Source organism: Callospermophilus lateralis, chromosome 13 (genome assembly GCF_048772815.1).
Source record: "Callospermophilus lateralis isolate mCalLat2 chromosome 13, mCalLat2.hap1, whole genome shotgun sequence".
NCBI lineage: Eukaryota > Metazoa > Chordata > Mammalia > Rodentia > Sciuridae > Callospermophilus > Callospermophilus lateralis.
Genome location: NC_135317.1, coordinates 54,093,059 through 54,106,101, shown reverse-complemented (window position 1 = coordinate 54,106,101; position 13,043 = coordinate 54,093,059). Strand labels below are relative to the sequence as shown.

The window sequence follows — 13,043 nt, the reverse complement described above, 5'->3', positions numbered from 1 at the left end:
TCTCTTACCTGATCTTTAATTTCAAGATCCCTTTTAGTTTTTGCTCTGTACTCTCTGTGCTCCTTTTCTGCCTCATCTTTCTCCATTTTGGTTTTATTCAACTGAAAACGCATTTCTCCACACACCTGTTAGATTATAAAACCTAAATCAGTAGCTGTTGGAATTTTCCAGGCTATGCTTGCAATTAGATCTTTTGGTGCCCCCTAGAGGGCATAGAGATAAAATGCAATAGGACTTTTCTAAAACTGACATTTTTATTAGACTATTCAGTATAGCCTGCTAAGTTTCATACAATTCAGCATAACAAAAAGACCACCTCTTAACTTTATAATATTTTTTATTATTTCTTGCTATTATTTATAGACAATTCAGGTATATTCAGTTTAACAGTTTAAAATTAAAGAAATAGAAGTGCATAAATAATAAAGCTAAATAATGTGCTCAAGATTATTTTAGGTAAAATAGCAGTTTTAATAGAATATTATAAATTCAAATGCACAATCATATAACTTTTAGTTAGGTAAAATAAGTAATTAAAACATTGAGCTATACTGTTTACTGAAAAATTTCTGGTTAAATATTCCTTTATCTTATAAAAATTTTGTCAAGCTTTTATTTAAGGAAACTTATAAAGGTTTTTTTTCTCTCTGCTGATAGACTATAGTCTATTATTGATATTTAGGTGTAAAATACTCAGTATTTAACTTTTTAGATAATATCAATCTTACTATAGTAATTGCACAATACTACTCAAGAAATATTTTCTGTCAAAACATACATAAAAGAAAAAATGTACATTTAAATGCAATAACTTTAATACATGGATAAACAATAAGCATACATAGTATCTTAAAAGTGTTGTATATCATTCTTTACAAAATTGTTATTTTTTCCCCCAATTCAGGGTCTCTACAGACATAGAAAGATAGAAAATGAAGCTAGTAGATAAATATTAATAAATTATAGGCATTTTGAGATAATTGAGAATCTGTAGAGAAAGTGATTAAATCACAAGTCTGTCTAATATATAGAGGTTTTTATATATTATAACATATATATAATTATATATGAATACATATATGTGTGTGTGTGCGTGTGTGTATGTGTATATATACACATACACACACACATATATATGTGTGTGTGTGTGTGGTGTGTGTGTGTGTGTGTGTGTGTGTGTGTATATATATATATATATATATATATATAAATAAATAAAATGGTAATACTTGCCTGAAACTTCCATTTGGTACTTCTCCAAAAATAATGATTTTGAAAACTTTAGAAATTAGTTTCATCATTATTGAGTTATTAGAATATACTAAAGTATAAAATATATGGGTATCCTATATTCAAATTTAAACTAATATAAGTTCAAATTTATTCAGATAAGACAAAAAAAAAAGTCAATAAGCTTTTCCTCAGTGGCACGCAGAAGATAAAATAGAAAGGAAATTACAAATAAAAAATTTCACTAGAGATTCAGTTGCCATCAATATGTGAGAGCTGCTTCTTCAAAAAATTATAAATTTATAAAAAGCTTTTAATTATATAACTAAATAAAATTAAAAATTAAGAATGAATGACAAAAAAAATACAGGGTGCTAATTTATTTTCTATTTAAATTCTTTACTATTGTAATCTATTTGGTTTATATCTATGAATGAAGTGGGAAAAATCTTAAACTGATAATATAAAAAAATAATAATTATACAACCATAATATTTAAAACCCACCCCTGGCATAAGCTTAATATATAATAAATGTTTAAGCATAAAGTCCCATTATTTTATTCCTTAATGTTTCTTTTAAAGTTTCCTTAATACTTCCAGATTAGCATTTGCTATGTTTATCCATAACACTTAAATTTCATCTAAAATAAGTCAACAAATTAAACTGAACCAGAGTTATATTATCTCAGGGTTGAAAGCAATCTCAAGCCTATTTGTTCTAATCACTTCTTAGATTTATGTTCTTTTGGATAGCTCTAGAGCCCAAAACTCATTATTTACATTACCATTTTCAACAGAAAGTTTTTTCCCTATAAGGAACTGAAAATAATTACCATAGATTTCACCCATAACTCTAATTTACAAATTAAATGTTTTCATTATTTTTACAATTAAGAAGTTTATTTTTTTTTTAATTTTTATTTTTTAGTTTTCGGCAGACACAACATCTTTGTTTGAATGTGGTGCTGAGGATCGAACCCGGGCCGCACGCATGCCAGGCGAGCGCGCTACCGTTTGAGCCACATCCCCAGCCCCAATTAAGAAGTTTAATTATTTCTATGCCTCTCATCAATTGCTTTACCTTCACTCCTATCTCCACACAAACACATGGAGGTATACTGGCAAATATAAGTTCCTTCAATTTCTACATAAGCTAGTTTGAATTCTAGAAAGCAAATGGAGAATTACAGAAATTAAAGAAAAAAGGGGAAATGGCTCTTTTAAAATATATAAATTAAAATAAATTCTAAATACTGAATTATAAAGCAACAATGGCATAACAGCATGTTAACAATTTAGGAAAATATAGAAAGGTTATGCATTTTAAACAAGTTATCTGTGTATTTTGTGGTGAAAAATAAGTTGATTTATTATATTATGCATGCCCATATTTAGTTTCTTAGTTTGAAAGAAACTGACTTGAAATTTTGATGAACTTCTATTAGTTCTTAAAATAGGGATCTTGCTAACCTTATCCAGTTAAGACCCCCAAACAACTTAATTCTGGGTTCAGAAGTTAATGATGCCCATAACACAGATGCTGTGAAATCTGAATGTATGAACTTAAACATCAATAAATAAGAACTTGTGATTCAGAATCTTCATTTTGGAAGCTAGAGAATAGGAGAAATTTTTATGTTAAGTATACTTTTCAAGTGGATATCTTTGAAAATTGTGAAACAAAACAAACCTTATGCTCTCTAGACAAAAAACAAACAAAAACACCAATTAATACAAGTTTTATCAAATATTTAATAATTAAAGTAATATAACTCTTATTTATAAGTCTTAACTCTTAAGATTTTTGAGGACATTAGTTATATCTAATTCATCTTGGAATTTGCAGTACCAGAAAAAGGGCTGAATATAGTAAATAAATGTTTGCCAAATGACCATTAAGTAGACTTTAAATATTCTCGAAATAAAAAAATTTCAAGACTTCTTTCTAATAACAAAAAGAGATCTGCACATTAATAAAAAATATTTCAAAGAAAGTATTTACTTCTGTAAAAACTAAAATATCATTTTGTACCTTGGTGGCATCCATTTCCTGAGAAGCAAACTGGGTTTGAATTTCTTCTAGTTGATTAATAGCTGAAATCTTCTCTCTTGTAATTTTTTCCACCTGGGCCTCAAGTTGGGCAATATTCTGAGACAGGATCAACATCTAAAAGAAGAAACAAAAATTCTTTTTTTTTTTTTTTTAAAGAGGGGGTGGGGGGGGGAGAGAGAGAGAGAGAGAGAGAGAGAGAGAGAGAGGGAGAGAGAGAGAGAGAATTTTAATATTTATTTTTTAGTTTTCAGAGGACACAACATCTTTGTATGTGGTGCTGAGAATGGAACCCGGGCCGCAGGCATGCCACTCGAGTGCGCTACCGCTTGAGCCACATCCCCAGCCTAGAAACAAAAATTCTAATAATAAAATAATTTGATAAATAATATTTTATTAATAGAGTCTTGGCATAACCTCAGAGCTCTGTTTAAGTTATTTCTCTGTAGATTGGGTACATCCACTTCTCTACCTCTTCAATGTATCCTGGAGTTTAAATATGCATTTTTTTCTATTCATTTCCCCTTACCTCTTATTTTGTAAGATGTGAAAGATGATAAAAATTTTTTTTGGCTAAAATCCCAAGGACAGATATCAGACACACCAGTAAGTTATGGAACAGATTTCTATAAACTGAATCAAAGGTGGTATGGTGGAATCAAGCAATTCTTAGGTCCTTCTCCCACATGGAGGGCATAAAAGGAGAGTTAAAGAGGAATATAACTTTAGAGAGAACTATGACTTCCACTTTCCTCTCCCAAAACCAACAAAGAGGAGGCTTTTTGCAGTTTCTTTTGTTGGTAAAACTCCATCTGCCCTCCCATTTTCTAGCACTCCCCTAATCTTCCCGAAGGATTCAGTTCATCCATTATCTCCTTGCCTTCTGAAAGCCTTCCTTGACCTCCAGTTCTCAGCACAAAATAGGCAATCCTACACATGCTTAGGGTTGCTGTCCAGTCAATGTGCACTGAGATGCTCATGCCTCTTGTTTTTGACTTGCATCCATTTGCAGACTACTTCCCTTGCTACACTTGTTGTGTAATATTTTGAATGTCACTCTGGTATGTACTCCTACAACAACCTTGGTATATGCACCTTCATCACAGTATTTACTATACTGTTTTAGTTGACTCCTTGTTTCCTCATTAGACTAGAAGTTCCTCAAGGGCACATTCATTAAAAGGAACCATATTTGATGAATGGATAAGAAATTAATGAGAATAAGTATCTTTTCCAAGGGACTATCTGAATATTGGTCTTAGATTTTATTCTTAGGATTAAAAATGCTTTCTAGATTTTAGACTTAATTATAGATTTTTGTATATAATTATGTTTTGTTCTGCTCCAGTGAGTCAAACTTCTCTAGTTCTTTGATGAATTAGCAGTTTTAAAATGAAGAAATGCTACCTTAACTCCAGCAAAATAGATGGGGTTCCTATGAGTTTTTATATGTTAAAACAAAAACTGGTAATGAGTTGGAAATAATGATACTTGAAACTTAATATTGTACCCTGACATATGTGTGAATTCAGTTCTATAAATGAAATCAATAAGTAAAATTTTATGATTAAAATTCAACATTGAGGGGCTAGAGTTGTAGCTCAGTGGTAGAGTGCTTGCCTAGCATGTGTAAGGCACTGGGTTATATCCTTAATAGCACATAAAAATAAATAAATAAAATAAAGGTATTGTGTCCATCTACAACTAAAAAAATATTTTTAAGAAAATCAACACTGAACCAGAGCTTTGATAAAGAGCATTACTGCAATAAAACTAAGATAGGTGTCTGCCTTTGCATTATTTAAATAGCTAAAGTTGACCCTTAGGAAAATAATGAATCCTGGTAGTTATTTTCCAATTTATGTAGATGAATTAATTAACTTTTCTGAAGATTGTAGAGCATTATATATTTGACTTCTGGTTGTTTACATGTCCTTATCAAAAGATAGTCTACAAATCAAATTTACACATAAAATTGGCTTCACTAATAACAATCTATGAAGTATCCTTGAACATGTTACAATCTGATCCTAAAATTAAAAGTCAAAAGCAGATAAACAGAACAAATATATCAATTTAATTTCCTTAATTTAAGAATTCAAGTTCATGACTATTTATATCATGAAATGTGTAATGACATGTTTTTTGGAATCATGTAATAGCAACAAATTTCAATGACCCACTATTTAAAACCACATATTATATATTTATGTGGAGATAAATCTGATGGCAAACATTAACATTGTATAGTTTTGAAGCAAATATGTAGACATTTATTTTTGCCAACTGTAAATTCTGAGTCAGTTTATATTACAAAGCATGTTAACAAATCTCCCCTTCCTTAGGACTTATCTCTCTCTGCTACCCATCACTTCTTTCTTCTGCTCACTGTCTTCTGCCTCCTGTCACCCACTTCCTGAGGTTTCCCCTCCTGTTGTCACACCTTCTTTTTCCCCATGCCCACCATCTGGAAGTCAGCATTACACTGCAGGAGATTCTCCACCCACATCTGTTGCAGAGCCAGAAGTAACACAGACACAGCTGCAACACTGCTGGATGTCCAAGGCATTGACATCAGGTAAGTTCTTTAAACTTTGACAGGGGCAAGGAAGAGACAAGGACACCCCAATTTGGGAGAGCTTAAGAAAAAATTTTTGCAAAGCAGTCCCTCGTGTATTGAATAAGTTACAAAATAGAAATTCTCATACCTGAGATACAAGAATTAAAGATTCTAGCAATGGAATATTATCAAGGGAAGCAATTGAGAAACTGTGTGGACCATGGGGTTTGCTCAAGTAAATATGTGATGAATGACTGAATGAACAAACAAATCTGAGAGTCATTCCAACCAAGGACACTCACAGAAAGCAATGTTCATGGGAAAATGATTTAAACCTGTCTATATAGAAGGCACCTGTCCTGTTAGAGCTTCCAACACAATGGAATTTTAAAAGAGAGTGAAAAGAAAAAAGAAAGAAAGAAAGAAAGAAAGCCTCTACAAGTCCTTGTAGATCTCAAGTATTTGTACTTTTAGGAAAGCAGGGAGGGCTGCTATGGCACTAACTTTAATTACTCAGCACTTACAATGTTATGTTTAGTTGTCCTACTATATTATGTTCCTCTGCTAAGCAGTGTCATACATATTCTCTTTCCTTTAAATTCCTTTAGAGAAGAAATCATTATTTTCTTACTTTTTTATTTTTGGAGAAGAAATTTTATTGGATTTTCAGTTTAGCTGAAATGAGATTTAAAACAAAACAAAAAAACTAAGTAACTTACCAAAGCTCATTCAAGAAAAAAACAAAAACCTGGACTTCATTTGTTTTTAATTAAAATTTTTTTTTCTTTTTTTGTACTGGAGATTGAACCCAAGAGTGCTTTACCCGGATCTATATCCCAGCCCTTTTTATTTTTTATTTTGGGACAGGGTATTGCTATGTTGCCTCACTAAATTGCTAATGCTCACCCTGAACCTGGGATTCTCCTATCTCAGCCTCCTGAGTCACTGGGATTACCAGTATGCACCTCCATGCCTGGCTGGTAAAGATAGGCCTTAAATTCAAGTCTATCTACTTTTACTAACATGAAGGTCCAAGAAAGAAGAAAACCATTCAATAAATCTACTTCTTTCTCTAAATTAAGTATAATAGCCACAAACTAAACTTTATTCAATTCCTACCATAAAAGAGCATTATGATATTTTCAAAATCTCATCTCATTTAATTCCATCAAACCTTGAGATAAGCATTATCAACCTTTTTCTTTTTTTATATTTATTTTTTAGTTGTAGTTGAATACAATACCTTTATTTCACTTATTTATTATTATGTGGTGCTGAGGATCAAACCCAGTGCCTCACACATGCCAGGCAAGCACGCTACCACTTGAGCCACATCCTCAGCCCATCAACCTTTTTCTTTATTCCCGAAATGTAGAGAGGTTTAAAAATTGCCAAGATCAGAGAAAGCTCAAATTAGGGTTGACTAAATCCTTTTTTCTCCAAAGCTACTTTCCCTGCTGAAAGCATTTAACCTCAGTGCTAGGATCAATGTTGGCTCTTTAGTCATACAACCTTATTTAGGATAGGATCTTGATATCAAATGCTGGCCAAAGTTTTCTTGGGGAAAATAAACTTAAATGGCTCAGGTTCCAAAATACACTGTATTTCTGTTACCATTTTTATTCATGAAATAATTGTTAGTCTTAGTATAAAGTTATCTTACATATGAACACACCTGGCATATTGCCAGACCCATTTCAGCCTTCCTTCTTCCTTTCTTATCAGGAATTATTATCAAATCAACATACTTTTTGTATAGTAGAAGTACCTAGGAAGGCAAATGGTTTCCACTAAATAATCCTCCAAAAAAATTGCCTAGGTATGAACAATAGCTGATCTTTGCTATTGATACCATTCTCACTCATACACAACAGTCGATTCATAACTTAACCTCCCTCCATGCCTTGTGATGACTCTAGCATTTTAGCTCTGTCTTTCCAATTGCATGGGAACCCCCACCCTTACATGACATTCATTTATTTATTCATTCAATAAATATATATATTTTAAGCATATTTTAATGTGACAAGAATAAATCAAACAATGAGTATCATACATGAAAGGGCCTCAATAAATTAGGGAAGGCAAAAAATTCAAGAAGAATTTGCAATAAACTGAGTTATGGGAACCCATGCAGAAGATGGCAATAAAGCTTTTGGTGGCCCCTGAAAGTAGGTAGTATCAAGAACTCTGAAGGATCAAAGAAGGTAAAGGAAGATTCCTGAAGGCAAGGGACAAAAATACATGTAAAATACTGAAATGAGCAAACAAACATTATGACTGCTTGTTTTCTCATTGGGGAAGTGCAAGGAGGTCAGGATGGTGGGGATGCAAGGAAGAAAAATGAAGGGAGATGAGACTGGAGAGAAAGAATTGAAGTTTTTATGTTATGCTAAGGGAGCCTAAATTTTATCCAGGGTTATAGGGAGACATAAAGAATTTTAAAGCAAAAGACTGGCACATTGATAAATTCATTTTAGAAAGATCATTCTAGCTATGATAAAGAGAACAGATGGGAAGGAGGTGACACTGAAGGCACAGATACAAGAGACTGGAGGAACAATCCAAGAGTGACATGGCAATTTAAAATACTTAGGGACCTGAATCTCTAGAACTTGGTGATGAGGTATAAAGGTTGAGGTAGAGAGCAGAGGCAAGGATGAAAACAAGATTTATGTTGCGCACAACTATAGGAATAGCAGTTCCACTGGGGCAAGGAAGATGGAAAGTAAGCCTGATCTGGTAGCTTGGTAGAAAATGAAAGATTTAGAAATCTATACTATACATGGAATTAAAGCTACAGTAGTGATGAAGACAACTCAATTGATAACTCTCTACTAAACTCTAGAACTTTCTATTAAGCATCTTTCTGAATGTGGCTCCTTCACTATCTCAAAGTGAAGATAATCATTCTCCCAAATAAAACATGAGTTCAAAGAAATCCAGGAACATGTATCTTTTAATATGAACTAAAAATTCAGTAAATATAGTACAGGGAGGCAGGTGGTCAATAAGCTTAGCAACAGTATTCTCAAGGACTGTGGGTACAAAAGCTGATTTGGAGTGCACTGAAGAGTAAATGGAAAGTAAGAAAATAAAGATGTATTTGGATAATCTTTCAAGGAACATAACAATTAAGGGAATGAGTGAGGAGAGATATAGAATTACTAAGGTAGCTTTCACTTTTGGCTGCATATTGAAATAAACTAGGCAACTTAAAAAAAATTACTGACCCTGTCAGGTGGTGGTACACACCTATAATCCCAGCAACTTAGGAGACTGAGGCATGAGGATTGCAAGTTTGAGACCAGCATCAGTAATTCAGTGAGGCCCTATGAACTTAACACTACCCTTTCTCAAAAAATATAAAGGGATAGGGATGTAGCTAAATGAGAAGCACTCCTGGGTTCAATTCCCAGTACCCAAACCAACCAACCAACCAACCAACCACCCCTTCTCCCCCAACCCCCCCCAAAAATTTAACTGGTTTGGTATATTTTGGGCAATGAGATTTTTAGATCTTTTAGAGTAGTAAAGATCAATTAGAATAAAGATTTTTTTCAACAGGTGAGAGAATTTGAGAGTATTTTCCTAATGCTAAGAAAGAAAAGTTTTAAGACTCAGAAGATAGGGGATAACAAATGGAATAAACTCTTTCAGGTGGGAAAGGGGCTGTGATCTAGGTTAATGGATGATGATAGGATTAATCCTTGTCTATCCTGACATGTTTGGGCTATAGGTGAAAATTTGTTTAATGGCAGAGGTGAGGAAATAAATACTTGGGATGGATATTACCTGATGGTTTCAATTTTATTTATTATTTCCTTTATTATTCTTTATTAAACCTCTCTGCTGAGAATGAAGGAGAAAGTCGTATGGCAGAGAATTTGAGGATAACAAAAAGTGATATAGAATGATCATGGAAAAATGAGTACAAGTTATCATTTTCCACCTGGACTACTATAACCTGATCTTTACATCTATTCTGGTTCTCTTTCTAATCTACTGACAAAATGATTTTTTCAAATATAAATGACATCAGAACACTTTCCAATTTAAAGCTATTAAATGGTTTTTCATTACTTTTTGGATAAAATTTAAAATCTCTCACAAGGAATTTAAGGTCATTCAGGATTTGGCCTCTGAACACTTCTCCAAACTCCATGATTCTGACCCTCATTCCTTATGTTCCTGTCATCTGGGCATTTCTTAAATTCCTAGAAAGTCCAGTGTTTTTTTTAGCTTCAGAGTCTTTGGTTTATTATTTTCCTGGACCTAAAACTCTTCCCATCAACTCTTCACCTGACAATTCCTTCTTAACCTTTCCAGTACCATTTAAAAATCTTTTCCTTATGAAAATTCTCATGACTGCCCTAGACTAGGTCAGATTCTCCTGCTGCACATTCCCACAGTATTCTATATTGAGCCATTAATGCTTTATAAGAATCATAATTAGAAAGTAATTTATGAAAATATTTGTTTAATGTTTAAAAAATGTCTAAAAGCTTCATGAGGCAATTTCACTGGTCCTGAAACTACCACATCCCCAGGCTTTCTAAAATTAATATCGGTTGATTGCTGAAAGAATGGGAAAGAAAGGAATGCATAGGAGGACTAATAGACCCCCAAGTGTGCAAAGTTTCCATCTATTGTAGGATTTTCATCAGCTGAGATGACCAATCCAAGGCAGAGAGGTAGTCAGTCAGATTGACCTACAGTAAGGGTTTTCTTTTTTTAATACATTTTTTAGTTGCTGATGGCCCTTTACTTTATTTATTTATTTAATTATGGTGCTGAGAATCAAACTTAGTGGTTCACACATGCTAGGCAAGTGCTCTACTACTGAGCCATAACCCCAGCCCTACAGTAAGGTTTTAACAGACACATTTTTGTTTTCTTTCAAAAAGGGTAAGAAGAGAATGGAGTTATAGTAAATGCTTCAATTTATCCAGAAGACTTAAAACTCGTTGGGCAGAAGTTGTGACTTTTCTCTTTTTTTACATAGGACTGTACATTGCCTTGTACACAGCAGATACATAGTAGGTATTTGCTATATGAGTTAATTATTACACACTGGAGTATTACAGTATTTAGGCCACAAGCTTTGATTCTACTTAAAAAAAAATGTAACACAGTTGTTTTGGTTACTTCTTGCTCAATTTTATTACTATAGCAACTTTAAAATTAGGTTCCACTCAACTCTGCACTCCAATTTGTTACTGTTTTTCCAATACTGCACATTTCATGTTATTTGTTCTTTTTGCCTACAATTTCTCCCTTCCAGTTAGTTATTAATCTGGTTATGGTCATTATTGGTCATGTAGTTTTTCAGAACTGATTTCATACAATTTGTATAATCACTTTTTATTGATTACATTGTTTCTTACAAATTTTATCTTATGTTTAATTTGGTAAAGGGGATAAAAAGGGGAGTCATTTCTCCTTAATTTAGGCAAGGTTGAAATAAAAGCTGGTATTTTTGGAGCACTTGATTTCCTTTAAAAAACATGAAGGGCAAGCTGAATGGCAGAATATGGAAGTAAATTGATTATTTTATTTGAAAAGGTCAGAGATTAATTTCATTGAGAAATATGAAAAAAAATAAAACATTTTAGTGAGCTCTTAAAATATAAGAAATTTACTTATAAAGATTTTTAATATTTAAATCCCATTCAAGAATGGCAGCCTAAAGGCACATCAACATTAAAATTTTTTTCAGCAGTGGGCATAACAACTCAAGTACCTTTGATTCCATGTCCTCCCTTTCTTTCATTATTTCTTTTTTCATCATCTCTTTCTCAAAGGCCCTTTTCTCCTGCTGAGATGCAAGTTCTTTTTCAAGCCTTTCTGTCTGCCTTTCCAGTTCATTCTTCAACTGCTCACACTGGATTAGAGCCTGTCAGAATAAGAGAGTAACATGGGAGGTAGCATTTAGAAAAAAAATACAGAAAGAAAAGAGTCATTTTACTTTTACTTAAAGTAGTTAAAATTCACTATAAAGTTCATTAGAATAACTTTGTGTTTATTGACACCACTTACTGATCTAAAATAATATGCAAATGTTACATTTACTCAGATATTTCAATATTCACAATTATGGCTGATCAACTAGAAAATTCAGGTAACAGACCTTGATGAGGGCCACAGATGAGTCAGAATTTGAAAACATGGATCAGAAAAATCAAGTGTTTTAGAATTTTAAATTATATATCATGTTAATATTATATGATTATATAAATTTTACTAATTTCTGATTTCCTTGTTAAAAATTTGAATATTTTAAATGACAAATGGATATACAATTTAAAATGAGATGTTAAATACTATATTTCATGACACACAGACATTTATTGTTTAACACCATATTAATAGTTTTCTTAACTATAATTAAAATTTAGTTCATTACCCTTAAACATACAACTAATGTAAATATTAGGTAACAATCAAAAGTTAAAATAGGGAAAGAGTCAAAACTGAATTCACTACTTAACTTAATGATAATTGTCACCATAAGTGTCCTTTAGTCTAAATTTCTCATTATATATCCAGAAATAAAAAGTTCCTAATTTCCTTTTGGCTACATTTATAACACCTGTATGGATAACACCCAATAATAAAATATGACTTCAAAAATCACAATTTTTTAAAACCCCAATAAAATTAAGGTTCTAATTTATCTTGGTCTTATCCCAGTTGCTCTTATCTATAAAATCTACTTCATCCAATCTTTATTTTCCCCTGAATTTGTTAAAAGAAACCCAAGGGGCCTCATATGCACAAAGCCCTGGGTTCAGTCCCCAGGACCACAAAAACAACAGCAGCAACAACAACAACAAAAAGAAACCCAAGTCTTTTATGGTTACTGGGTGATTATAAATTTAATAGTCCCATTTGTTGATAATGGAAATAGATATAGTTACAGCATATGCTGTAAGTTTTATGCATTATTATACTTCCCTCTGGTGAAAGCTATAATAAATACAGACAATAAACATCTAGGGGCTGGGGGCAGTGGCTCACGCTGTTAATCCCAGCTACTCAGGAAGAGGGGCAGGAGGATTTCAAGTTCCCAGACTAGTCTTGGCAATTTAGCAAGACCCTGTCTCACAGAAAAAAAAAAAAAAAAAAAAATTAAAAAGGTTGGGGCAATTGTTCACTGGTAGAGTGCCCCTGGGTTCTAGTCCCATAACTGCAAAAAAGG

At 32.6% G+C, this 13,043-nt stretch overlaps 1 protein-coding gene across 5 annotated transcripts in view; it reads right to left on the bottom strand.

Annotated features, from left to right (window-relative positions):
- Positions 1-13,043, bottom strand: part of Sdccag8 (SHH signaling and ciliogenesis regulator SDCCAG8) — a 233,922-nt gene that overhangs the window by 157,887 nt on the left and 62,992 nt on the right. For all 5 annotated transcript variants that reach the window (XM_076832046.1, XM_076832047.1, XM_076832048.1 and 2 more), the window contains 3 exons: positions 11,586-11,738; positions 3,265-3,399; positions 9-125 (listed from right to left, as the gene is read on the bottom strand). In XM_076832046.1, the coding sequence (XP_076688161.1) occupies positions 9-125; positions 3,265-3,399; positions 11,586-11,738 (405 nt within the window). The remainder of the gene's footprint in view (positions 1-8; positions 126-3,264; positions 3,400-11,585; positions 11,739-13,043) is intronic.